The 27418-nt window shown below is 38.7% G+C and overlaps 2 protein-coding genes and 1 long non-coding RNA gene across 10 annotated transcripts in view; 1 reads left to right on the top strand and 2 right to left on the bottom strand.

Moving 5' to 3' along the window:
- Nucleotides 1-21423, bottom strand: CCDC62 (coiled-coil domain containing 62). Of its 7 annotated transcripts, none has more exons than XM_039504675.1 (14): nt 20939-21413; nt 20025-20203; nt 18869-19061; nt 17269-17435; nt 15919-16020; nt 15398-15569; nt 15217-15318; nt 13954-14042; nt 12683-12783; nt 10365-11135; nt 5709-5886; nt 3999-4130; nt 2600-2692; nt 1-837 (listed from the first exon to the last, which is right to left on the bottom strand). In XM_039504675.1, the coding sequence occupies exons 2-13, from the start codon at nt 20058-20060 to the stop codon at nt 2606-2608; spliced, it is 2130 nt and encodes a 709-aa protein (XP_039360609.1). In that variant the 5' UTR covers nt 20061-20203; nt 20939-21413; the 3' UTR covers nt 1-837; nt 2600-2605. The 7 variants fall into 7 exon arrangements, with proteins under 7 accessions (XP_039360609.1, XP_039360610.1, XP_039360612.1 ...); XM_039504676.1 differs by lacking the exon at nt 20939-21413 and adding an exon at nt 20629-20759; XM_039504678.1 differs by lacking the exon at nt 20025-20203 and having other exon boundaries at nt 20939-21416.
- The window catches only part of LOC120386000, an 8162-nt gene continuing 1974 nt past the window's right edge, over nt 21231-27418 (top strand). The window contains exon 1 of the long non-coding RNA XR_005589475.1: nt 21231-21421. This is a non-coding gene — a long non-coding RNA (uncharacterized LOC120386000). The remainder of the gene's footprint in view (nt 21422-27418) is intronic.
- Nucleotides 25529-27418, bottom strand: part of DENR (density regulated re-initiation and release factor) — an 11929-nt gene continuing 10039 nt past the window's right edge. For both annotated transcript variants that reach the window (XM_039504690.1, XM_039504691.1), the window contains exons 7-8: nt 26609-26748; nt 25529-25824 (exon numbers count right to left, since the gene is read on the bottom strand). In XM_039504690.1, the coding sequence (XP_039360624.1) occupies nt 25780-25824; nt 26609-26748 (185 nt within the window). In that variant the 3' untranslated portion in view covers nt 25529-25779. The remainder of the gene's footprint in view (nt 25825-26608; nt 26749-27418) is intronic.

Below are 27418 nucleotides of genomic sequence, written 5' to 3'. Positions count from 1 at the left end.
TGAAAAAAATGGTATTTATTAGGTTGTATGGCCTTTTTTTGGTTAAAAATATTTTCAAATGCAATAATGAGTCATTTCTACTTTTCTGATCGGTCACAGATACACAAGGCATAGTTAAAATATTTAAAAAGACTACACTTTAAATCCATGTCATATATTGCTAAAAACATCCATATCAACTCATGATCTTAGAAGCTTGTGTTAGAATAAATAGCTCATGACTAGGGAGAGTTATTTTGCCCATCTTGTGGGTGAAAGGTCTCGTAAATTTCAGCAATGTAGGAGGTATATCCTGGTTACTTCACTAATTCACAAACTTCTTATAACCATTATTCATATCTATTTACATGGCAAAATGTCCAGAACTAAAACAATGGACTAAACAGGAGTGAACACTTTGCTATTATACATTTTAAATACCAAATATGCACAGCTATGGGAGTAGTAATAAAAATAGTTCTATATTTTAAAAAATATGTCACCTTTATGGAGTAAACAATTACCCATTTTGTATTCTTACTTTAAAACAAACTAGCATTTAACCTGAGTACTGATCTATAAAAAAAAAAAAAGCAGTTTTTCATCTTAGCATAATTCTAAATTATTATTCAAATATAGAATACATTCTAGCATACGGTCACATCTTTTTGGCACTTGCAAAATTTTCAAACATTCATGAGAAATATGAGCAAATGTTCAGTAACTGTTAATTGTAGCTTATATATGGTAATGATCTTTGCTTCTCAAAATGTATTTTAATTAATAAGGACATCATCTTTGTTCTTGCCAGATAGTAAGGATGTCATCTTTGTTTCTTCCAGATAACATGCAAGGAACCTGGTTTGGGGGGGGAAGGGGGGGAGGAAGAAAAGAGAAAGAGAAAACTCAGTTAAAAACATATTGAAAAGTTACCACTACTATTACAAATTGAAACTACAACTCTGAATTATTTTTCATGGCATAAGAAATAGAAATACCAGTAAAGACATGAGATGTCAAGAGGGGGGAAAAAAAAAAAGGTTATTTTATAGAATGAAGTGCATATGAGCAGTCTCCCTCAGGGAGATGACTGGAGGGTCGCTACATACATTCTTTTCATGTCTGTGTAAACACCTAACAGGTCTGCAATTCTCATTGCACAAGGACTACTCCTTTTTGCCCTGTGTAATCCTGAGAGTCAGGATTTACAAGCAATGGTACATGCCATAGCTACCAAGAGCTTAACATATCATTTTTCTCATTGCTTTCACCTGTTTTAGGACTTTTAGACTCCCTCCAAATGATTCTCTTTCCCAGAGGAAAAATGACAGACTGATGAAACCCAAGATGGCCAAAGCTTTGGCAATTAAATAGGAAATTAAGACAGAGCACCTTCCAGCTGAGGATTTCAAAGCAGTTAACATTAATTGATTATGCCTCTAAATAAAAATGTACAAACATACATTAGTTATTTCTGGTCTGCTATAAACTTTGTGAGGATTGTTTTAGATTCAATCAATTTTTAAGGCAGTTTAAATAGGAACTATGCAACAGTGTCTAGGAGTATTTGTTAAGGATTTGCAGTGAGTGATTGTGGACAAGTTCCTTTCTTCAGTTCTCTGTTGGTTGAAGTAAATTAGATCACCCACGTGCTTAAAGTTAAACAGGTTCTTAGTGCTTTGCTGGATCAGGATCAGGCTGTGCAGCATTTTCCAGTGTATTGCCTCTTGAGCATATCACATCCACACTAAGTGCCTGACTGGTTTCCAGACGCAAATCAGGCTGTTGGTATTGACATATAAAGTCCATAATGGCTTTGATTCTATACATCTTTGGCTGCATCTATAGTGGGTTTTTTTAATTCAACATTTTTCTTTTGTTAATAACTCTGGTTCATATCCCAGGCAGCATTTAACCATGTCATCTCACCCAGCTCAGAATAGGTCTAGACAACATGGTGCTTAAATTGCTGGCTGCAAGTCCCTTGTCTACATTAGTACTCCAACTGGTGGTGCTGGACTGGTGGTAGCAAACAGTGGGAATTTTTTTTTTTGGGGGGGAGGGGGAAGGTGGGAGGAGACAGGACCCAAAAAAACAAAAAAAAACTAATCATAGATTTCACTTTAGAGTCAGCCTTATTTCCCTGAGGCTTGAGGTCTGCTCCATATGACCATCTCTAGATTTCCAGTTCTGGGAGCTGGGGGACAGAGCATTCTGAGTAAAGGACCCTTAAATCCAGAATTCACTCCCTACTTCTTTGGTCCAGTAATCTGTTGCACATGGAAAGAATTGCTGTGCCCTCCCAGAGATTCACTAATTTCAGTGGGGCTCTGTGCAGTACAGACCATCACCCACATGGAATGAATTGCATGATCAGGGCTTGAGTTTCAAGGCTTAACTGCCCAGGGTTTTTCAGAGGGAGAATGAAGTCTGAGGACTTACTGGCTGCATTAGCTAACATTGATTTGCCGCTGTGTGTCTCATGTATATGGGTTTTATTGTAGACGCACTTAGAGCTTTGTACTAGGCCCATCTTAAGCGGGGAAAAAAAAAACATATTAATGCTGCTTTTGTAAACATTACAAAATAAAAAAAGACAAGAAAAAACCCAAAGACTTACTCAAGATCATAAAGAAAACAGTGAAAGTTTTGTCTCACTTTCTTCCATAGCCGGCAGTTGCACTTTGCAAAGAGCTTCTGTAAGTTCTGTTGTCTATAATATAAAATAAAAAGATTAAGTACAGACTTAACTTCACAGTGGATCATAAAAACTGATGCAGCTGCAGAGTTCAAAACTGGAGAAAAGTAATTATGTGCTCTCCAACTCATCTCATTCTTTCCCGCCTTTTTCTTTTCACCAGAGAAGTAGGGATATGGCATATGCATTTATCTGCCCTAATTGAGCAATCTACCGCTAAGACGGCACCTAATATAATGCTATTTTGTAGAGAATCTTTCATGCAAAAACCCAATATAATTATGATGTAAAAATAAAATTGTAGCAGGAGCATGAAATTAATAGGTGTAGGCTAGGGAGAAAAATTTTCAGATGAGATTTGAAATATGATGAGTACGTAAGGCAAAGAGGTAGAAGAAGAGTTTTATTTACACCTAGAATAATGCATTATAATGATTGAGATTATTTTACCTATAACTGTCCCAGCAGCTGACAGCAGAAAATAACTAAAATTAAGAGAATATAACCCAGCAGGGACAAACTTACACCTGCCAAAGGCTTATGTTGGATCCTTTAAAATATGCCTTAAATGGTATAAAGCCCAAGTTTAAAAACAGCCTCAGTGAACTCCATTTCAAGACAGATTAGTTGGCCAGGGTAGATTAGGATAAACCCTGTTAAATATGGTTTTTAAAAACTATTTAGAAACTAGATCAAAGTTTTAATCTTCAGGTTTGAAGACAGCTCATACTCCAAGTTTAATGTCAATATTCTGTGTACAGAATCTTCCTAATAGGACACACTGGTAAAACCATTTTCTGTGATAACTGCATACAGATTATATTCATGCATTTCCATTGTGATTTAATACATTATCTTTAATCTTGCAATGAAAGAACTAAAGAAATTAACCTGTTACAAAAAAAAAAAGAGTATTTATGCTGTGATATATGCCTGTACCAGAACAGATCACATATACACCACACATTAATCTCTGATATCACCTTCCTCCCCCAAAATACCTAGCATAAGAAGGATGAGTTAAGATCAGAATTATGTTCATTATCTGCTGTTCTGCCACAACTTGCTCCAGAACAACTTCTTCCTTCCGTGTGTTTAGAAACACAAGCCAAATTCTGTCCTGATCGTATGAAGAATGAGGGGTGCAAGACTGAGCCAAATTTGGCTCAGACACTATCATAAATATCCAATCATTTTCCTCATCAGTAAAGTATTAAGAGTACTTTGTCTATATCATAGTGCAAGCCAAGCAAAAGGAAAAGAATGTTCACAGTAACTCTTCCCAACATTCTAGATCTAGCCATATTAAAGTGATAAATACCATATTAACACTGCTGCTGCTGGGACTGCAACAGGGGTTAATGTGGAGCAGCGTGCTAAGCTCCAGATCAGCCACCATCTGTCGAGACTCAGCCAGCAAACGCTGGAGCTTACTTGTTGGTGAACAGGAGTCCTAGAACAAACAAAAATTGAACCAAAGTTATTAAATGATAATTTTAAAACATGTTCACTGGTTGCAAATGTGAAGATTTACCACTTGGCATTATTTATTAAAACAGAAAAACAAAACAAAAAAAACCAACTAACTTTGAAATACATTGTACCATACAACACCATTCCAGAATCTGTAATTGTTACACATTTAACTGCTAATATTTCCATTGAAAAGTCTGTGCAGGGTAACAGGTTTCATATAGCTATGCACCCCCCCCCACACACCCAATTACTGTTAAAGACAGGTGTCAATAAGGAGACAAAAACTAGTGTTTCAAATAGAATAGGCAGCAAATTTCTTACTAGTTTCAATAAAGCAACTTGTCCTGGCAGCTGCTGAAAGGGAAGTCAGCTGGTGGTAACTGAAAATGTGATCCTCCCCATTTCTATACTTATAAACAAGCAGCATATCTCCAGGTTTAGAGAGGCATGTTTAATTCTTAGGCCTAGATCCTAATCCTAGGCCTATTAGGTCTTCAGTTAGCCTAAATGACACCTTACAAGGTGCTGTGCTGGGTTATTGCTCATTTTCCTCACACAATGGGGTTCCCACAGACCCAAATGAAACTGAATGGTGGGTTGATGCCCAATATGTAAAGAATGGGAATTTGGGGATACACCAGATCTGAGAGGGACCAGGAGACAACCCATGCCTGCCCCAACAGTTTTAATGACTGATTTGAAGTCTCCCATGTGGGAATGGTGAACTAACCTCCTGCTCGTAGGATCAAGCTTGAGTTGCAATACTTATCAGATGGACAGAACAAAACCCACAAAAGGTGCAAACAGAAATCTACTCAACATTGCCTGCAATCTATAAATAAATCCAACCAGCACAACCCAAAAAACAAACACAGACTGGCAACACTTGGAATCAAGACAGTGCAAAAGCTGATTATAACCATGCAACAGCAATATTGTAATGACTAAGAAGAATATGAATAGAGAGATGGGAAGGAGGGACGAAGTTTCTAGTCAGCAAGCAGAACAAAGGAACAACCTCTAATAGAAGCACCCAGTCAGTCATTCTAAGATCCCAAGATTTACTGGGATTGACTAATGGTGACTAGCGCTTTGCAAGCATGTTTGCTATTACCTGGTCCCTGATGCAAAGGGAAGACCCTCTGGCTTTGCCCCCTATGCTGGCACCATCAATAAGGCCAGCATCATTTTCCCTGCAGCATTTGCAGCCTAAATACTGCAAAATCATGCTAACTCATGGTGGGAAACTGGAAGTGAAATTATTTTAATTGACTAAACAGAACCAAATATTTTTAAAAAGGCACAGACATGATAAGCAGGTGAGACTTTTAAAGTGATTCCAGTTTTAATAATCTATAACTCAATGTAAAAATAAAAACCAGGTTTTTTTAAACATGATTTGTGACTTCGCAATACTCTTTAAAACCCTTTTTAAAAGTCCAATTTACTTCATAGATAAAAAGAATAAAAACCAGACACAAACCCACTCTTGTGAAAGTAAATTCACTCAGCCATCCTAAAACTAATGTACCACATTATGAAGCTAGATACTGACATAGTTGATAGTAGGACTGGTGCACTTATTTGCTGACTGAATCACTGATAAGTTACTGATCTCTGAAGGGAGGTCTGCATCGAAGAATCTCTCACATTTCTGGGGCCCATCTCTCTTCTGTGTGGACGTCAAACAGGGAGAGTCCAAGTAAAAGGAATTCAGATCCACACGTTCTTCACTGTCAATAAAATTAAGATATTTCCTGAAACAATATCACCAGTAAAATCACTAAGAAAAGTCATAATGCAACATAAATATACTTAGGCCTTGATCCAGCAAAGCAGTCAAGTACATGTATAACTACGTCAATTACATTACTCTCAGTGTTATTCACATGCTTAAGTGCTTTGATGGATCCAGCCTTATTTTCTGAGTATAAGAGAGGAATCCTGAAATACTTCCATGAAGCAGCAGATATGCTAAGCATATTTTTCGCATGTTTACCTTAAATGATAGCACAAAAAAAATCAAGGTACCTCAAAATATCTAAATGAAAGCAGCACCCTATGCTTTCATTTTCTGCCTCTACCTATTTCCCTATTAAAAACCTCCTTTAAACAAGTCTAAAAATGTAGCTTTTAATATTAAAGTGAAAATTTTAAGAGTTTAAAAAGTTATTTCCCCACTTTGGACATCACTGGTCAGCTTCCTCCCATCCTTGACTACACTGGGTTTTTTTGGTGATAGTGGGGGGGGGGGAAGAGAGAGACAGAATTTAAATACAATTTATGAGAAATTGTAACTACAGCTAACACTCAACTGCCTGGATAGGGTTTCAGAGCATGAAGCTAAAAAAGTGCATTGTTTCAGCTCTGTCAGGAGGTAAACATCAGGCAGTGTAGGATCAGGCCTGACCTTTGGTGACACAACCAACAGCATGCAAGACCTTTTCAGCCTAGAACTTCACATGCAGCATCGTCTCTTTATACCTTCAGTTCTCTCTGCAGAACTTTAGACCATCACTTATTAGAAAAGTTAGTATACTCAGAAGAGAGAAAATTCCAAAGTTATATCACTAATATTTTATATGTATGTAAAGCTTTTTTATGCCAAGAGGACTTCAACCTATACATAATTCCACATACCAAAAAAAAAATTAATTTAGGGTTCAGGCTGCTCAAGTATATTTCTTCACACCACCACATATTAAAAAAGCAATTAAATTGCAAGTTAAGGCAATAGCTACATCCAACACAATACCAGTGTCCAAGCACTGACCCGCTACTATCAGGATACTCAACCATAGCACCACAAAGCCCTCTCTAGCACACTTACTTTCCGTTCAACATTAGGATATCCCACAACGTGCACATCAAGGAACTGAACGTTACACTTTCTCTTTCTCTAATAAAAATTAATTTTACTTTCTACCCTTGATAAGAATATTGCTCAAGGATAGGGGGAACTACCATACTTCAAGACAAAACGTAGTCACAATACACCACATGGAATCTATGCAAACCTCTCTGACTGCTCTGTAGTTTAATCAGCCAATTACTAATTAAAAAGTCTTACAAAAAAAATAATAAAAGCTTCAGCCAGCCAGAAATCAATCCATTCACATAGAGCAGCACAGGAAATGCACTGTACTAGCACTCTAAATAGATGTTAGAAACACTGAACTGGGGTAATTGCTAGAAAGCCAGCAAGTTGCAATGATTCTAAACAATAAATAAGATCACCTGCATCCTGTGGTCTGCTTACACAGAATGTCCGGTGTAGTCTGCAGCTTATTCACAATTGTTTACATGTGGGCTCAGGGGTTTACTAGTAGTTTCCAGCTACTAAATGAATCAATTTAACTTTAATGGAGCTTTTTAAATGTTGTGTATTCTTATTTTAAAAATGTTAAAAATTAAGAAGTGACCATCCCTCACATGTTTTCCTGTAATCCTCTCTAACAAGCAAAAGCACCTTTTTGGACACATTTCTGCATCTACAGGGAATTATCAAATAGCAGCATGCATTTTTATATGCAACCCGACATTCATTAAGCATCACCATTAAGCACCACACTTTACAGGGCCAATACAGACAATTCCTAACCCAAAGAATTTACAATCCAAGAAAGATGCTTTGGAAGACTCAAAGGAACACGTTATCTCAGAACAGTTTTGTTTAATTTTAGTTACCTGCTTATAAAATGGTGCAGTACAGAGTGCATTTGACTGACATACTCCAATGTTTGTGAGCCTTTTAGAATAAAGAACTCTTTAGGAGGGCTATGAATGAGGAGAAGTTGAGGGTCTGCCACTCTTAGTTTAGGAGGTCATTCCACACCATGATCCAGCTTTGAAGTAGACAGGGTGGGGAATGGAAAAAGGAAACAAACAGGCTTGAATTTGGCATGAGTGGTTTGGTTCAAGATACAAATGGGCCTTGTTTAAACCAAACAGAACGCAGGCCAGCAATAGTACAGTGAGCAACCAGTCTCATGCTCTAACTTCAAAAATATAACCCGCATTCACTTCCATTAGACAAAATTATAGCAACTGTTAGTACAACAGAAATAAAGTCACTGTAGTATAGAAAATAGAGATTACTCCATCAGTATCACATTTCACAATCTCTTGTGATAAAATATGGTAGTTCATCAGCTGAGTTAAGATCCCTTTTGCCAGTTATTACAAAAACTAATGACATGCCAAAATGTCAGATGGACTGACAAGGGAAGAACCCTCCTTTGCTGACTGAATACCGAATTAAGCTATCATCAAGAGACAACAGAAACAAGAAGCAAGCCCTGGATAAAAGTGCAAACCCTAGCAAAGGCCCCAAGCAACAGTAAATTCACAGTGAGCAGGTTTGTGGTGGCAAAAGGTACCTTCAACCTCCCCTCATCCAAGGGGTGAATAAGCATTTAGTGCAGATTCGCAAAGTGGATAGCACTGGCTGGGAAACTGATGTGGCCAGGACAGCACATCTTCCATCCGTTGGGCTCCTATGAAGAAAAATCCTCAGGGGAGGGCAACAGTAGAAGCACCACCTGCACCCCACGGGGCAAAACCCATGCTAGGTAGAGTGGCCTTCACTGGCAGAAGGAAATGACATCTGCGCTTCCCTGCACTACCAAGTTTGACTCTGTTCACAAGTGTGACTTTGGGGTGGTGGGGGGGGGGGAGACAAAGGGATTAAGTTAAAGTTCATAACTCTACTTCTCAACCAGGAATTCACTGGAATGGGAGTGTAGTGATTCCTAGGAAAGGGTGCAAGGTTTTTGTTTTTTCGGGGTGGGTGGGTGGCGGTAGAAGAAAGGGGAGTAGAGGGGGAGATGATTTAGGAACAGTACGAAGTAACTTTAACCAAATTAAAAAAAGCTGGTTTCTAAGCTATGTGGGAATGCTCCAGAACAGCATTCCATTTCAAACGGATGCCTATTCATCATTCTTTTGTCCCTGAAGTGAAATAGACCTATACAACATTTTCTTTCTTGTTTTAAAACAATTCAACAACAAGAGTCAGTACCTTAGACATGCCCCTACATAAAAGTTCATACAATAGGATGTTGGAATATATTCTCTGGGCAAGATCCTCAACTAGTGTAAGTCTGTGTAAATCTACTGCAATCAATTGTGCTATCTGATTTACACCAGCTGAAGAGATGGACCTCTTCTGTGTCTAGTGGAGAGCTAAGTGGGAATAGGGATGAATTCTTTGTAAAGTCATCCAAAGGATTAAGTTCTTGTACAATAATGTTGATAACTGAAAAAAAAAAGTAGGCAATCTGAGGAGGGAAAATGAAGGGAACTGCTCCTCAGTGAACAACTGCTGTCATGGTATATCCACGAGAATAGTGAGAGCTTTGAATTTCCTTGCCTATTGTCAGCCTAACACTCTGTACATAAATGTTTCCTTAGAGGGCTCCCAAAGCCTGCAAAATATACCAGTATTTCTTTAAAACTTCTCAAGATGCAGAAATTTGTTCTCCATCCCACTCGCCTCTGACTACATCTCAATTTTTTCTAATATGACACGGGGGATCTCAAGATCAATAAATGTGTCAGATAACTAAGGTTATTGTGGGATCAACACCATATTAAGCTATGGGTTTGGTTTATTATTAAACTTACAAGTTATTTCATTTTCTTTCCTCAACTAATTTGAAGCAGCATATGTAAAAAAAGGCATGGATTTTACATCCTTTTCCAGACACTTATTGAGTTGCCAACTGAAATCAAAAAGGGCAATAAAAACTTCACACAGCGACTAGATTTGATATCTTAAAAAGAATCCCTCTTCTGTGTGAAGATTTTTCTTTTTTAATCTACTAGTGATACTGGTAACACTATAACTAAACTTTTTTTTGTTTTTTTTTTTTAAACAAAAAAATTAAAGAAATCCACTCTTCCCCCTAAATTTGATATGTTGTGCATTTGACAGCACATTGTGTAGTCAATTTCAGAGCTTCCCTTGTTTGTCTGGGTCTTTCACACAACCGGAGGGGGGAAAAAAAATAAGAACAGAAAAATGTGATACTTGAAACTACGTAATTTTAAATTTACTTAGTTTCAAGTTGCTAGTCTTCCTTTAAAACCTAATATGGATTATTTTAAATCTTGTATAGGTTAAATAAAGTTGTCAAGAGGTAGTCCAGATTTCTACATAATTATAGCTGTATCTATATATTTGGGTTTTCAAATGTAACAAATACATAACCTTTTTAAGCTGGTACTTTTTATTCCATGTGCAGTCTTGGGACAGTTGCAAACTGCTCTGCACCACACATTTCCATCTCCTTCTATTGGTCTGAAAATCTGCATCCATTCCAGATCTGATACTGGCTTATAACATGCAGCTTTATCTATGATGGAGTTAAGAGTACAGAAGCCAGATTCATCTATGGGAAGTGTACCAGGAGACACACTGCTTTTTCGGTCACATAAAATTCCCACTGTCTCTGTCTGATCATTACATTCAACATCAGTTCTGTCAGACTGCTTTGACCCAGAACAGCAGCAATTCAACGAATCTAAATGAGGACTGAAGTTGAGCCAATGCTCGTGTATAGGTAAAGATGCTCCAAAGTTTTTCTGGTCTCTGCTTAGAAATACATCTTGTGAAGTTTGAGATGTTTCCCTGCCTTCCACAGACCTCATACTGTTTCTATCAGATACAGTTCCGATGTCTAGTTCATCTGTGCTTACCGAAGCATTCTGCTTTTCATCTTCCATAAACAAAGTCTTTTGTCCATGTGATAAGCCTTTAAAGATTTTCTGAAGCCGATTTAAGTGAGCCAAGGTACTTTCCTCCATGTCTGACACATTAGTTAGCTGGCTATTCTCTGCTTCACACATATTACAGATTTTTTTTAGACTGCATTTCTGAGTTTGTGTAGTTCCATATTCCTTAGGTATCTTCTGAGTGCCTTCACTGCTAACTGTGTCTTTTTCGTTGCTACTTTCAAGGTCTGATAATACCAAACCTATGCTACAATGGCATGATAAAGAACTCTAGTTATAAATACTGCATTTAATATGTGAATTGTATTTGGTATAAACCACACTTTGTATAATTGTGGCTTCATCCTGTGCTAGATGTGCGATACACAGGCGAAGATCTGTGCTTACACAGAACCCCATTGGCAGGGCTGTCAATCCATGCATTGTACATTGCAGGATCAGGAACAGAGAGTCTTTTTATATTTTACCCATATTATACACTGTAGAAATTCAACTTGAAACTATAAATTGTGCTCTGTTTTTCCAGACTGAAAACAAAAGCCATTTGAATTTTTAAAAAATTAGATACTATAATTGGCCAGTTTTATGCTGCTCCATATCTCCAGACCTCTCTTTAGCAGTTTCACAAAAGAGAGAAATGGACACCAACGTATCAGTCTCTCAGGATTGACTTCATCCTGGAAAACAAGGAAAGTTTCATCTAGGACAGTGGTTATCGACATGTTTTTCATCTGTGGACCCCTGAAAAAATTTCAAATGGAGGTACAGACCCCTTTGGAAATCAGACAATCTGCAGACCCCCATGGGTCTGCGGAGCACAGGTTGAGAACCACTGCTGACATTCAACATAAACAAAAAATATTAAAGGTGAGAGAAAATAAGCTTTATACTGTACATAAAATGAATGTACAAACAAGCATTAAGACTATAAGTAATTTAGTGTCCAAAAAAAGGAAGTTTGAATTCTACACTGTTTGAGGAAAAGCATGCAGCTAAAAAGTACATGGCTAATAGTGTAAGGTACATCCACTAGAAGAATACTCTTCTAAAGTGCTCCCAGCTACCTTTTTGAAGACACACTAACTTAATCTTGACTAAAAAAAATTAAACACACACACACACACACCCACACACACCCCCAACAAGGAAGCCCCAGAAGCCTGATAGGCACTTAATCTGAAACACTAGTAGAGATCAAATTCATTAAATAAATGTTACAAGGTAGAATGATTAAGCAGACATAAAGAGATGGTAAAAATGACTATTATTCACTATATTATGGCTTATTTTACTGGAAACCTTTATGACTAGATTTGTTACGTTTACTCCAGCAGTTCTCAAACTGGGGGTCGGGACCTCTCAGGAGGTCATGAGGTGATTACATGGGGGGTCGTGAGCTCCACCCCAAACTGTGCTTTGCCTCCAGCATTTATAATGCTGTTAAATATATTAAAACGTGTTTTTAATTTATAAGGGGTGGGGGGAATCACACTCCGCGGCTTGCTTTGTGAAAGGGGTCACCAATACAAAAGTTTGAGAACCACTGGTTTACTCTAATAGTTTATGTAATTTGATTTTATAAAAATTTTCTTACACAGTAGTAGTTGTCGGACTCAGAGCTGATGCTCTAGTCTGACTAACATATACTATGTCTCTTGAACACAGGCCAGAGGTGTCATATTTTAACTTATAAAAGTGTTGAAGTATTATACATTATTTTTTAGAATACTGGATGTGTCATACATGATTGATTCTCTCCTTAAATAATTATGAAAGCCACATCACCAAGCTTACTTTGTTTTGTGTGCCTCCCCCTTGTGTTTCTGCCATAATTCTTGAGAACTCTCCAAGTTGAAATGAAGAAATTGCAGATCATGCTGCTGTTTTACATAGATCTACTTCCAGACAGTGATAAAACAGTTAGTGAAATGCTGAAGAAGGAATATTATGCCATCTTACGTTAATATACGGCTTTACATCTCAAAAGATCTCCAGGGCATTTTACAAACCAACGCTGATATTCAAACAAAAAACATGTCTGATCCTGCATTTCCAATGGGAGTTTGGGGTAAATGGGAATGTAAGATATGGCTCTATCTAGAAATTACTTTAAACCCTATTAAAAATGCAGCCATATACATTTTTTTAAGGGGCGGGGTAGCTGTTAGCAAAATATGACAATACCACAAAACATTGTACAGCAAGAAGTACAGAACACGATATTCAATTAATACTACGTAGAAATCGTAAAGACCGAATTAAAAAAAAAGTTACCAGAGTTGAATTATGGTCAACACACACACACACACAGAGATTAAAAACACTGCTACACTTACAAAAAGTGCCATGGAATCTTTAAAATTATCACAAGTCATCAGGACAACTCTTCTGAAAAAGGACAGCACATCTAGCACCACAGTACCCCTTCACTTCAGTCCTAAGGGATTTGATTTTCCAAGGTGTGGAACACTCACAGCTCCCATTTGCTTTAATAGGAACTGTGAGTGCTCAGCACCTCAGAAAACAAGGCCCACAATTTTTAAAAAATTTAATTCCCCAGATAATGACAAATTAATCTGAAAATGTATTTTATTAAATATCAAAGCAATACATATTTGGTAAAGTCGTTTATTTTAATTGGTGGTCATTTTTTCCCCTAGACTTAGGCCCTAATTCTGCAAAAAAACCTCATGCATGTGCTTAACTTTACACTGGGCAGGTGCGACTCCTCCCAGTGGGTGAAGCTGAGCATATGCTTAAGTCTGTGTGGGATACGGACCTTATTTGTCACAGCACCAAACATTTTGACATAAATCAGTGCTTTAACCTTTAGTTACTATAATCAGCATGTAAAAATAAAATAAAAAAAATAGGGATTTATACCATAGGTTCCTAGTCATAAGCAGCTCAAGATCTACAGTGAGTTCATGATTTAGCAATAGTGAACAAAATTTTATTACTTAATTGAACTGTTAATTCTATTTGTATATAGTTCTCTATAGACAAATGTTATTACTGAAAGCTACCTTCATAAACACAGAAAATAAATGCAATGAGGATCATACCTGCCGCAAATTGGACAGTTCTGTGTTGGTCCGGATTTGTTTAGATTTAGCAGATTGAAGAAGTTGATCTTGTCTATTTGCTTTCTCAACTGTTTTAAAAAAGTTGATTAAAACAATTTTCCCCATAGAAATCAAAGTGAAAAACTAAGTACAGCCAAGAGAAATCTCAAATACACACGAGAAACTGTCATAAAAAGTAATATTAACCTAAAAGTCTGAAGATCAACACAATGCTTTTTCATGAAAAAGACAGACACTCCTCATGGGCCAACTGAAACAAAACATTCAGGTATGGTTTTTCACCTGAACAGAAATCCAACTTTGCTAAAATTTCTAGCAATATTTTAAAAATACATTTCATATCATCATCACTCACTGGCTTTTTTGTTTTTATATTTTAAGATTCCATTATGAAAAACTGTCTGTGTGGGGGAAACAGCTGCTAGTATGGTTTTAAACACATGAGGGGTCAATGCTTGGCGCAGATTAGATGGGGGAGGTCAGAGGCTTAAAGCTCCCCGCAGCAGGGGACAGAATCTTATTTAGTCTTTTCAACCTCCATTGTACATTTTGAAGTCTGAAAGAGCAGCAATTTGCCATTCTCTTAGTACTATTTTGCTGCAGTACAGTAACAGCACTATTTATACTCAAAAGCAAAGTGCACATGCCAAGACATACAATCACTCCTTTTTGCTATTCAGGTCTTCATGTTAGTGAACTCTTGGTTTAAAATGCCTTAAGGGAGAATAGCAGCCAAATGAACACTCTCCCTCCTTTCCAATATTTGCTTGCTGCTAATCAGAGACGCTGAAGGCACTGAGCACCTCACAAGTTCAGCCCCAGCCATGTTGCTGACACTTGTCTTTTTATTAGCTCTAGGTTTAAGAAGCTTTTTTTTTTTAATTGTTTCACCATTTTCTATGCAGTTGTTTGAGAAGGGGAAAAATGTCACTCGTGTTTACCTATGTTACTAACACATTAGATCAGAGGGTCTCAAACACTAACACAGAGACTGTCCCCCTGAACCACCTTCCCTCCCATTCATGCTCACATAAGATCCCTGTGGCAACTACATAAATAGCTTTAGTAGAAAAGCCATACTACTAATATACTTTTAGTTTCTTTTAACAGAATTTAACAGGTGACAATAAAGGGAAGGCTATGATGAGATAGCTCTCTCTAGACCACCAGCAAGTGTTGCACAGACCACAATCTGAAAACCTCTGACCCATCGAGAGTTGGGCACTAAAGCCCTTCACTCACCATTAAGTAGGAGCTCATTCTTCAAGTAGTTGTTTTCTTGTTTGAGGCGCATGATTTCTTCCCGCTGCTCGTTATTTTCTTTCGTCTTTTCATTGAGGTCATCTTTAAAATAAGATGTGTTCTTGAGTGAAAAGCATACACTCAGATTTACAGTGGAGTAGGTGTCAGTTATATTACTTACCTTTTAATTTATTCATTTCAAATGTTAGTAGTTTCAGTTTCAGTTTGAAATCCTGCTTTTCTTTATTGATACTGGATTCCGACATCTTAGCTGTACGCAATGCACTTTCCAACTTTTTAAATTTAGATGTAAATTCAGTAATGTGATTGGTTGCTTCAAGTATATCTTTGTCCTACAAAAAATATGAAAATAAAGCATACTTCAATATTTTTTCTTTTATCATCTTTTCTAGGATTTCTCATTTTATCTGGTAGATGCAGATGCAATAGTGAAAGCCTCCCACTCTATTAACAGTCTCATGCGGATTTGGAGAAGACTTGCTCTGAATTCTGAACAACCAGAAATGGTGTTTACAGAAGTACACTATGCTTTCTGAATACATGGGTTTCTGGTTCGCTTAAGATTTATCCCACTTTCAATCAAGTCAACCATCCAGCAATCTGATCACACCACATTTGATAACGGTATTGGAGTTTTGTTCAGATACTTTGGGCATGCAGTGAGAAGATAACAGATGTTACCTTTAGCTTCAGCATCGTAATGAGTTCCTGTTCTCTAGCTTGTAACTGGCCTATCTTAGCAGACAGCTCCAACACTGAACAGTTGAGACTTTGATTTTTCTCCTAGTAAATAGAAGGAAAAAAGTATCAACTAGTGACTAGTTACACTGTTACTAAACAATCTTTCAGTAATTCAACATCAAGGGGCACAACTCATTTAAAGTTAAGAAGGAGGCAACATAATTTAGAGAGTAGAAACTGGGGCTTGGGAGCCACTTGTTCCTAAATTCTAATCCTGGTTCTTCTCAAATTTACACTCTTACTTTTGACAAGTCATATCTCCTCTGTGCATTAGATTATCCATCTGTAAAATGAGGAGGGGTGGTGAAAGAATTTATAAACGGCTTTGAAGATGTAAATCTCTATTTAAATAGCAACAAGTTTTGGAGGGAAAAAAATAGGACCCTTAAAAATGAATCTTAATACCATTAACAGCTCACTTACCCTTAAAAAAGAATTAAGAACAAAAAACAAGCAGCAAAGACCAAAAAATCCTGGATATTGAAACACCAAGTTTGGGAAACACTATTCCAAGGAGTTCTAGGTCGAGGACGGGAACAGAGAAGGAGGCAGCTCTGCATTGTTCAGCTAGTATATATCAGAGCTAAATTTATGGATTTCTCATTCTGTATTATAGTCTACTGGTTAGAACAGGGGATTAGGAGTTAGGACTCCTGGGTACTATTCCCAGCTCTTTCATACGATCACAGCCAAGTCTCTTACCCAATCTGTGCCTCTGTTTATCTATCTGTAAAATGGTTATGCTACCACCTATCAGCCTCACAGAGCTTTTGTGACACTTCACATTTATAAAGATCATCAGGTAAGAGAGGATATAGAAAATGCAAAGTATTACTGACCTATATTGTGATAGTATTTTTAAATTGTGTTTTAGATAGATATAGGTATCATTGCCAAATGAACAAAGACATTTAAAAAAATCTGCAGTTTTAATTACTTACATATCTTTAAACTGATGACAAGATTTTTTATAATCCATGATAGTGACTCAAATTTATAGCAATGGCTTTCTAAAACTGTTCATAATAAAATTGCAAGTACTGCAGTTGGTCAGTTTAATGGCTGCAGTTTTGGCATCCCCACATTGGTAAGTGGCGCTCCCCAGAAACCATTCAAATAGAGACCGCAATCTCAAAACCTTGAGAGTAATACCTTAACCTAGTATTATTTGACCCAAAGACAAGTACAATATAGGAGCCTAAATCTGCAGTCATATGCAGAAGATATCTGCAGACTTCAGTGGGAGTTGCATGCAAGGAATGCAAAGTCAGGCCATTAATCAAGACCTACCTCCAGGGCCTGACAATGAAGAGCTGCATCTGTTGCTTTTTGGGACAGCTCTTGAAGCTTCTGTTGAGTATTTTCAAGTGTTGTCCTACGATCATTCTGCTGAGATTCTAAGACCTTTAATCTTTGTGTTAATGTTCTTATCATCTCATTTCTTTTGTGTAGTTCATCTGAGGAAAGAAATCAGGTATCTATTGCGAGCAAATAGTTTAAATTATATATTTCACACACCATCTTTTAAAAAAGTACAAGTACTTTAACACAGCATTTTAAAATAAACACACATTTAATTTCTAGAAATGGATGCACAGTGGCATAATCCTGAAGTAGACATATCGATTTTTACCTGACATTTCTTCCCTACTTAATTGTACATTTGAGTTTGCAGAGAGAATTAATCAATATAAATATGCATTTTAAATAAATGATACACAGGTTATACTAATGAAGAAATTTACAGCTCCTTAAAACAAAAATTATAACTGTTTTCAGGTAATAGTTTCTTTCAGAAGTGCAAAGGATCTTGCTGGTTTTAGAGTTGCTACAACAAATCATCTTTTAATAAGCTCTAAAGAGATCCTTCCCTCCATGACATTCTAGTATTTCCATGGTAATCTAAGACGCACAGAATGAATATTCTGTGTGAGATACCATTTGAACATGGCTGAATACACAGATTGTCCACAGTCTCATTCTGATTGGCTGGCAGTGCCTTCCTGATGATGTCACAGATGTGCACTAATTCCTGATCGTACAGAGCTAAAAAAATCTCATTGCTAAAATACACAAAAATCCCAACACCCTTAATGTACAGAGAATGTAGAGGGGAAAGTTAGTGAGGGAAGAGGTAAAAAAAGTACCCAGTGGAGCCGATAGAGGAAGACACCACTGAGGATAAGGGGACAGCAAAGGGCTGAACACAAAAAGGGACAGTCACAATTTAAGCTGCACCCCAACTAGGCTGACCTTTCAGTAGCAGGTTGTGACTTGAAAATTAAACTCCACAATACTCAATAGACCAAATTATTTTTATAATCAAGTTAAAAGTGGCTGTTAGCTTATAAGGATAACCTAGGAAGAGCAGCTAGATTTCTGTGGGACAGAAAGAGAGATGGTAAAATCCAAATAATCCAGGGAATGTTTAAAAAAAAAAAGGAGAGAGGATTGATTCAGAAAAAAATTCCAAATAGCCAAGTTAAGGACACTCTTGCTTTAATGTAGCAATAAACTATAGCACACTCCTAAGATATGATTTACAACATTATGTTCTTTTTCCTACATCATTTTATGATTCAATTTTTTTTTAAATGATACTTCTCAGTCGTAAGGATTCATGGAATCAGCATGTGGTTTGAGAAGGAAAAGATCAAGTCATCAGGTACATTTCCTGCCAATCAATAATCAGACCACTGAGGAAGTTGTCTCTGGAAGGATACTGACAACTACATTTAAGATGGGAAAAAAAAAATAAAAAATAAATAAAAAAAAACCATCCTTTACATGCTGTAACATTATACACACAGAGGGGGATCTGTAAGGGCACAAGCATCTACCTACATGGATCTGCTGACAGGACCAGGGCCTTACATTGTACAGTACTTACTTTCTAGTATGCTACAGCGTTCTGCCAGAGTCAGTATTTTTTGTCGATCATCTTCCCAGGCTAGCAGCTGTCTCTGATGCACTGCCACCATGTCATTGAGCTCCTTATCGCGATCTTTCAGTTCTGCTATTAACAGCTGGAGTTCTTTCCTCTGTTTCTGAATGGTGCTGCTCTCAAGGTCTGTGCTAGGATTCTACAGAAAGAAAAACTAACCCATCATATACAAGCAACAAGAAATTAATCACAAAACTATCTAATTAACATGTTATGTCTTTATATAATACTATGAGGTGGCTACTTGTATTTTTAAAAACAAACTTTTAAATAAGCCATTTAAAATTACCAAAAATAAAATCAAGGAGAGCACTAGAGCCTTCCTAAATTTCAACATAAAATCAGAAAGAAATTGCATTTTCATAGCTCAATTAAAGCCTAAAGTTAGAACTAAAAAGTAATTTACTTCTAATGACCAAACAAATTCCATCATTAAAAGAACAAAGAATTGATAATGTGGCAATAATCACCCAAACTAATTAGTTAGCATATTTAAATTTAATCTAAAATTAAACATCTTTTCACATCTGAAATCAGATCAGAGATCTCATTTACACATTGATAAATACACAGTTGTCAAGAGTTAATAAACATTAGTGTAACCAAATAAAAGAAATAAGGTTTGAATACTGCCCCAAAATGCTAAACTATTGATGAAAAATAAAGTAACTCAAAACAACTGTTCAGCCTCTGATGCAATCTCAGGCCTCAATCCTGCAAACATTTACATATACAAACAAAATTTTACTATTGGTAGTAAAATTAAACATATTTCCTTGAAGAAATTATACAAGAATTTTAAGTGTCTGTAAGATCAGAGCCTACATTTACAGAACAATCCCCACAAATATTCATCTTTCTGTACTGTCACAAGTTTCCAGGATTCTACTAGTGTTAAATTAGCACAGGTTACAATGTTTCTTTTTTACTAAGATGTATAAAGTAGGAGAGCATGCTTTATCCTACCTGTTCTCTGTCTTTGATATATGGCTTGAAGAAAAACTAATACCTAGAAGGTTTGATTGAAGCTCTCTGCACTTCAGTGAGTGCTTTCCTGTTAAACTATATCTGCTACATATTTAAAGTGTTGTTTGTTTTTTACCTGGGGTGAAGCTGAGAGTGGTAATGATGAATTCATAGGTATTCTGTGGTCAGGTGTTCACCACTTGCTAATTCGGTCTTGATAAATATTTTCTACAATTTTAAGATTCAGTTTAGAAGCTCCAGATAATTGCAGTGTTACATGCCTGTCCACCAACACCTATTTGTACACGGAGGTCACTAAAAGAGTTAAAAAAAATTACATCAATGAATTCTGGTATAAGTATAGTCTCAAGTCATCCAGTCAAACAGAGGAAACATAAGAGACTTCTGTTTACGGGTTGCTAAAATATTCTTTCCTGTAGCACAATGACTCTTAACTCTCTCCACACCCGGGGCAACTTCCTGTCCCTGGCACCACTTCCCTGCTTGTAGTTTGCCAAGCCTCCATTCTCCTCGCCCCCCACCCCACCCCGGCGGTGAGGGCCGAGCGGAGCCGCCCCGCATTCCCTCCCCAGCGCCGGGGGTGCCAGGCAGTCTGAGGGGAAACGCTCTCCCGGGCCGGGGCTCAGGCCAAGCTCGCGCTGCCGACTCCCACAGGCCGATGGGAGCCGTTAGCGGGGGCCGCAGCGCCTCAGACCCAGGTCGCCCCCAGGGCTGCTCACCGGGGCGCCCCCTGGCCGCGCCGGAGCCCGGCTCGGAATCCCGCGCCCGCCGCCGAGCTCCACACGCTCAAAAGGACCCCGCGGTTGGGGTCGGCTCCGGAGCCTGCAGCCCGTTAGCCGAGGGATGGGGAACCGCCGGGAGCTCAGCTCAGCCCGGCCTCATCCCCGAGAGGCGCCCCCGTTCGGAGGCTGCTGGGCAGGGTCGCCACCTTGCCGGGAAAATAGCGGGGACGCCTGACGAGAGCGATACCGCGTCAGCCCCCCCAGCCGATAGGAAACTCGAATCCCGCTCCCCGCGCGCTCTACTTACACAGTCTGGCCGGACCGCGGTTTGTAGCTCCTGGCTGCCCTCCAGCAGCTGAAGCAGGGAGAGCCCCAGACCTCGACCTCCACCTCCGGCGGCGGAGTCCCGTTCAGCTTAACGGCCGCCTCCATCGCAGCTCTCCCGCCTCAGCCGGCCCACAGCCCCCGCCTCTGGCCTCCATTAGCCCCACCTATCGGGTTGCGTCATGCGGCTCACGCGCGGGACCCGTTCCCCGGAAAAGTTCGAACCCCGCGCGAGCGGTTAAAGAGGTTGGTCGCGAGCAGGCTCCACCCTCTCAGCGCGAGCTCGGGGGGCGGGGCTGTTGGAACTCCTGCTCCACGGCTTGGGGCCGTGTCTGGCCAAGGAGCACCGAGGGGGGCGGAGCCATGGTACGGCTGCCCCCTGCCGGCCACTTTTCCAGCCCCCTCTAGGCGTTAACTGCCCGGCCAGCGACCGCCCCTTCTCTCGGGAGCTGCCGGAAAACCGGGGGTGAGATGAGAGGCGCGTGAGCGGGGGGTGCAGCCAGGGGTGAAAGTAATTTACAGGCTTTGCCTGCCAGAGTCCTGAGGGGGCGTGGCCTCAACCAGAAGAGGCGGAGCCTCTCAAGGTTTAAAAGGCCATGGGGCACCAGCTGTAACTCCACCAGAGAGGTCCTTTGGGGCCATCTGCCTGTCAGTCGCGGTTGGGGTGACGGGCATGAATGAATGATGATGCACCAGCTGTGGCTGGGAGCCCCAGGGCCTTTAAATCAACCAGGTGGTATATCCTTGGGGGCAGCTGGTTTAGGAAGAAATCACTTGAGGCCAGACAGCAGACAGCTAACAAAACTACCATTTTATTTACAGACACACAGCTCACTCAACTGGCCAAGCTATCCCCTAATAATCTAACTCAGTTGCCATAGGAACAAAAAACATGACAACCAAATACACAACACCAGGGGCTCCCAGCTGCAGAAGTGGCTGGGAGACCCGGGCTCTTTAAATCCCCACTGCAGCTCCAGCTGGAATTTAAAGGGCTCAAGGCTCCTGTGGCTGCGGGGAGCCCTGAGCCTTGCCAGGATTTAAAGGGCTCAGAGCTCCCTGCTGCTGCAGGGAGCCCAGAGCCCTTTTAATCCCAGCTGCAGAAGCCGGACCGGACCGGCTTACTTTCACCTCTGGGTGCAGCCCTCCACCTTTCGGGGACATGCAGACACTGGGCCAGCCCTGCTCCGCTCTAAGGTGCCCACACCTGAGGGGTGGAGTCTGGGCCTGCGCTGCAGAGCTGGGTGCATTCTCCCCTGGAGGTGGCCAGGGGGGCACTAGGGTGCCATGCTGCCCTAGTGATCACATTGTAAAATCCTAGAGATTAGCCCCTGCCGGGGCAAACAGGACCACAATAGCTACAGCAAGGTTAAAAGTACCTGGGCCATGCCTCTCCCAGGCTTTTACAGAAAAGACACAGTCAATGCAAAGCAAAAGCCATGTACCGTGTATCGACTGGTCCCAACTGCCTAGGTGCTGAGGGCTGCTGCTTGCACTGGAAATTGGGAAGGCTGAGGCACTCCTTTGAATCTCTTACCCCGGAGAACTGGAAGTTACTCCATTTCTGCCCTTCATTCATGCAGTGGGACAAAGAGCTGAAACATCTAGTTTTTGCATAGCTTAAAAAGGAACTGTATTTAACTTTTAGAAGTATAAATGGCTACTTATTTCTAATTGCACTTAATTTTATCTAATTTTATAATTACATGAAACTAGTGTCTTAAGATAAAATTCTTGTACTTTAATACTTTAGGGATTTAGAACTACAGTATTGAGCTTTTCTACCATGAGCCAGTAGTGTAATTGGTGGAATTATAGAAGAATTATATAAAATATATGTTTGAAACTGAATTCATAAGACATATAACAGAACCTGGCACCTATATGAAATTGCCACAAGGTGACTAATATCATGAACACAGTAAAACAGTAACATCAGGGCCGTTGTTGCTTGTCAGATACAGGGCATTACATGAATTACAACTATCAGTTTATACACTGTGATGACTCACATTAGGTGTATTTAAAACCACTTTATCAGAGAAGCTTCAGCTGCTATTTTATATATGTTGCAAGTCTACCACCCCTTTATTAAGAGTTTGAACATAACAGTTGCAAAGAGAAATTCCGTAACACTCAAGTACCAACATCAATTCTGACCCATCAATTCACAGACTACCTGTGCTAAAACATTTAGCAGGAAAAGTCTTTGGTATGAAGTTACTTAGTTGTTTGTCACAAAGGTGTGGCTACAGTCAGCTGAAGCAAAATCTTTCAACAGCAATATAATGCCTAGATTGAAGAAATTTGGCCCCTAGGCCTAGAGGTGGTTTGGCTTAACCATAATTTGAATTTCTCTCAAGCCAGCTACATGCTAATACTACTAAGAAATCAGTTTAAGTCTTTCTATAAGATAATTCAGCTTTTATTACATGACTGACAGAACTAGTTACAGTTTCATAGTATAAAGCTGAAAGAAGAGCTAGTGTGTGTTGTTCAGACAGGTTGATACATTTATTCACAATACTTTTTCCTTAAATTCAGTTTCTTACTTAGCACTGTATTTAAATTCAGCAAACATTTATCTTTAAGACTATAGTCCGGGTTTGAACTCTATCAGTTTTATACTAGCAGCAAACCAGAAGTCAGATTTGCAGATACTGTTTATTCCAGACTCGTATGTATTAAGTGAACTAACCATGAGCCAATATAGCATTTGGCTGGTAGGAGTCATACAAATCTTATCTTACAGTATTTGTTGCAAACAGCATGTCCTTCAGTGTCTTACATTCCTTTAGTGTTCCTTGCTCTATCAACCCTTTTAATATGAAACTATTAGGTTCCACAGATCTGTTGAGGCCCATTTCTGATCTCACTTTTCATTTACTCCAATTTAAATAACTCCACTCAAGTTAGAGGAGTTGCACCACTGTAAGTGCATCAAACTTTGATTTCCAACTGGATCATTTGAAAGTGGTGGAAGGGTCAAGTGAGAACACATTTTTACTAGGGCTGTTGATTAATTGCCATTAACTCAAGATTAACTAAAAAAATTAATCCTGATTAATTGCATTGTTAAACAGAATACCAATTGCAATTTATTAAATATTTTTGGATGTTTTTCCACATTTTTCAAATATATTTATTTTAATTACAACACAAGTATACACTGCTCATTTATTTTTATTACAAACATTTGCACTGTAAAAATGATAAAACAGTATTTTTCAATTCACCTCATACAAGTACTGTAGTGCAGTCTCTTTATCCTGAAAGTGCAACTTATAAGGTAGATTTTTTTTTTTGTTACATAACTGCACTCAAAAACAAAATACAAAACTTTAGAGCCTACAAGTCCACTCAGTTCTACTTCTCATTCAGTCAATTGCTAAAACAAACAAGTTTGTCCACATTTACATGAGATAATGCTGCCCACTTCTTATTTACAATGTCACCAGAAAGTGAGAACAGGCGTTCGCATGGGATTTTTGTAGCCAGCATTGCAAGGTATTTACATCCCAGAGATGCTAAATATTTTTATGCCCCTTCATGCTTCGGCCAACATTCTAGAGGACATGCTTCCATGCTGATAACAGTTAAAAAAAATAATGCGTTAATAAATTGTGACTGAACTCCTTGGGGGAGAATTGTACATCTCCAGCTCTATTTTACTTACATTCTACCATATATTTCATGTTATAGTAGTCTTGGATGATGACTCAGCACATTTTCATTTTAAGAACACTTTCACTGCAGATTTGACAAAACACAAAGAAGGTACCAATGTGAGATTTCTAAAGATAGCTATAGTGTTCAACCCAAGGTTTAAGAATCTGAAGTGCCTTCCAAAATCTGAGAGGGACGAGGTGTGGAGCTTGCTTTCAGAAGTCTTAAAAGGGCAACACTCCAATGCAGAAACTACAGTCGGTCTGCTCTGGATTGTTATCAAGCAGAACCAGTCATCAGCATGGATGCATGTCCTCTGGAATGGTGACTGAAGCATAAAGAGACATGTGAATCTTTAGCGCATCTTGCGGGGCCGGTTACAACTGTGCCATGAGAACACCTGTTCTCACTTCCAGGTGACATTGTGCACAAGAAGCGGGCAGCATTATCTCCTGCAAATGTAAACAAACTTGTTTGTCTTAGCGATTGGCTGAACAAAAAGTAGGGCTGAGTGGACTTGTAAGCTCTAAAGTTGTACATTTTATTTTTGAATGCAGGTTTTTTTGTACATAGTTCTACATTTGTAAGTTCAACTTTCATGATAAAGAGATTACCTAATACAAGTACTGTATTACAAACTGAACAATACTATTTATTGTGTGTTTTACAGAGAATTTATTTGTAATCAAAAATAAAGTGAGCACTGTACACTTTGTATTGTGTGGTAATTGAAATCAATATATTTGAAAATGTAAAACATTCAAAAATATTTAAAAACATGGTATTCTATTATTTAACAGTGCGATTAATTTTTTTAATCACTTGACAGCCCTAATTTTAACTGAATCAGGTCTTAAAACATTAAATTCTGTTACAAAAATAAAAACAGCTGTAAGGAGACAATAGCCTCAGTCAGTGAGGAACAATAACTTTATTTAATTAAATCCCTACCTTCATGCATGAGCATGATAGAACCCCCAGTTGAACTTTGGCAAAAAAGTCACAACAAAAAACAAACCAAGCAGCCTATATAGAATGGTGAAAATGCCATGGGTAAGGACACCCTACAGTTTTACTGCAGAGTAAATGCATTTAGAAGCCTTGCTTTGGCTCTGTCAACTATAACCATGTAATTAAATAAAGGCAGTCTTTCAAAAATCACTTCTTCACTTCTCCAAGATCTTCAATGCTGTCATCATCCACCTACAACAAACAGATATTACTTTAAGTGGGGGGTGAAAAAAAAAAGTGTGCATTTTTTACTATGCCCTGCTGTGCTAGGTTCTTTACAGAAACAGTGACTCCCTGAAGAGCTTCCCATTTAAGGCTCTCACCCTGTGATGAATTTTACATGAATGGATCTCTGGGTCCATGTACAGCCTCACTGAAATCAACAAGGCCAGTCAGAGAATCCATTGCATAATGGGCACCAACAAAGAGTCAATGTACAAGGGCAGGAGAGAGACACAGGTACAAGCCAATAAAAATGTCTTGTTATAATTACATCAACAGAACCCAAACCACTTCTGAACCATCTGAATCTCAGTCCCACTACTTAAACATTAGCTAATGTCTCATAGGTAGCAACAGACATATGGTTGAGAAGGAATGTGATCAGCTGGGGAGACATTCCACACACAAGGAACAGTGTGGAAGAAATCATGGAGATTTTATATTTATCCAGCTATTTGTGGCCTTCATCACTATAGTATCCAAGCACCTAGCAGCAGATAATTATGTAGTTTTTGGAAAATGAGGGGATATTTGGGTGTCATGTTCTTATGAAGGATTAGGTACTGTTTAGGAGTGGACATATCAAGGTAAACCTCTGGCCCTTAGTTTGGTATCTTACATTTCTACCTGTGGCCAGGGTGGAAATGAAAAACAATTTCTGAATCGTATCACAAGAGCATGGGCTACAGCCTCATGACTTAACTAGTAATTTTATGACCATGATGTGATAAAAATAAGTCACTTTTACATTTACCTCAGGCCACTTCTCCTGGATTACATCAATAATGTCATCTGTAAAGTCCCCCTGAATTATGATTTCATCTTCTCCTGTTACTGAGGCACCACAAGAGAATTTCTGAGCAAAAAACCTTTGTGCTTCCTTCAGATCAATTTCTGTTTATATAGAAGAAATGTATAGAACAAAGAGTCAATATCATAATGTCTTCTCTAGCTTAAACACCCAAAATTTAAACCTGGCTTTAATTAGGAAGATATCAGTAGCAACTAGTTTCATCATAGTTAAGATTGTGCCAAGGTTTCTAGTTAAATCAGATCCGTAAGTGTGTAACATATTTCAGGAACATTTATTCTCTGAATTTGGCATAACTCTTCAAAGGACATTTTAATTTTCTCTACTATTTCTTCTCTACGTGGTCTCTACAAGTTCCCACTCTCGGGGTGAACCAATGGTGCAGCGCTGCATTGGGGGAATGTGCAGAGCCCATCTCCAATAATTCTGGTTAGCAGTGAGTAACCTTCATTTTTAGTAAATGACTTCTGCAGCAGAAAATTAAAAACGCTCCCTTTTTAAAGCTTGATACTGTTTCCCTGAAATTTGGGTTTCTTCTAACTCAATATGCAATTCAAATAAATCACACACAAAAGTTTAACTGTGATCTCAGGGAAATTAAGATACATTTCACGGACACATATTATGTACTCTAAGTGAAAGAGTACCATGTTAAAGCCAAGGGTAAAGCTTGCCTTTTTAAAGGACTATGGGAAATAAAAGGAAGTTCAGTGTGGGTGTTAAGATGTTTGGATAGTAAAACGATGAGTGAAC

The sequence above is a fragment of the Mauremys reevesii genome, linkage group 18 (assembly GCF_016161935.1).
Source record: "Mauremys reevesii isolate NIE-2019 linkage group 18, ASM1616193v1, whole genome shotgun sequence".
NCBI lineage: Eukaryota > Metazoa > Chordata > Testudines > Geoemydidae > Mauremys > Mauremys reevesii.
This window is presented reverse-complemented; position numbering and strand designations above follow the sequence as displayed.

Bases quoted from the DNA above. Each gene is read 5' to 3' on its own strand.
- CCDC62 (XM_039504675.1), bottom strand. From the start codon at position 20,060: ATGAATTCATCATTACCACTCTCAGCTTCACCCCAG. The intron at 15,570-15,918 runs GTAACATCTGTT...TATTTTTTGTAG, and splicing joins TTACGATGCTGAAGCTAAAG to GACAAAGATATACTTGAAGC. The intron at 12,784-13,953 runs GTATGATCCTCA...GTCTGGAAGTAG, and splicing joins AACTGTCCAATTTGCGGCAG to ATCTATGTAAAACAGCAGCA.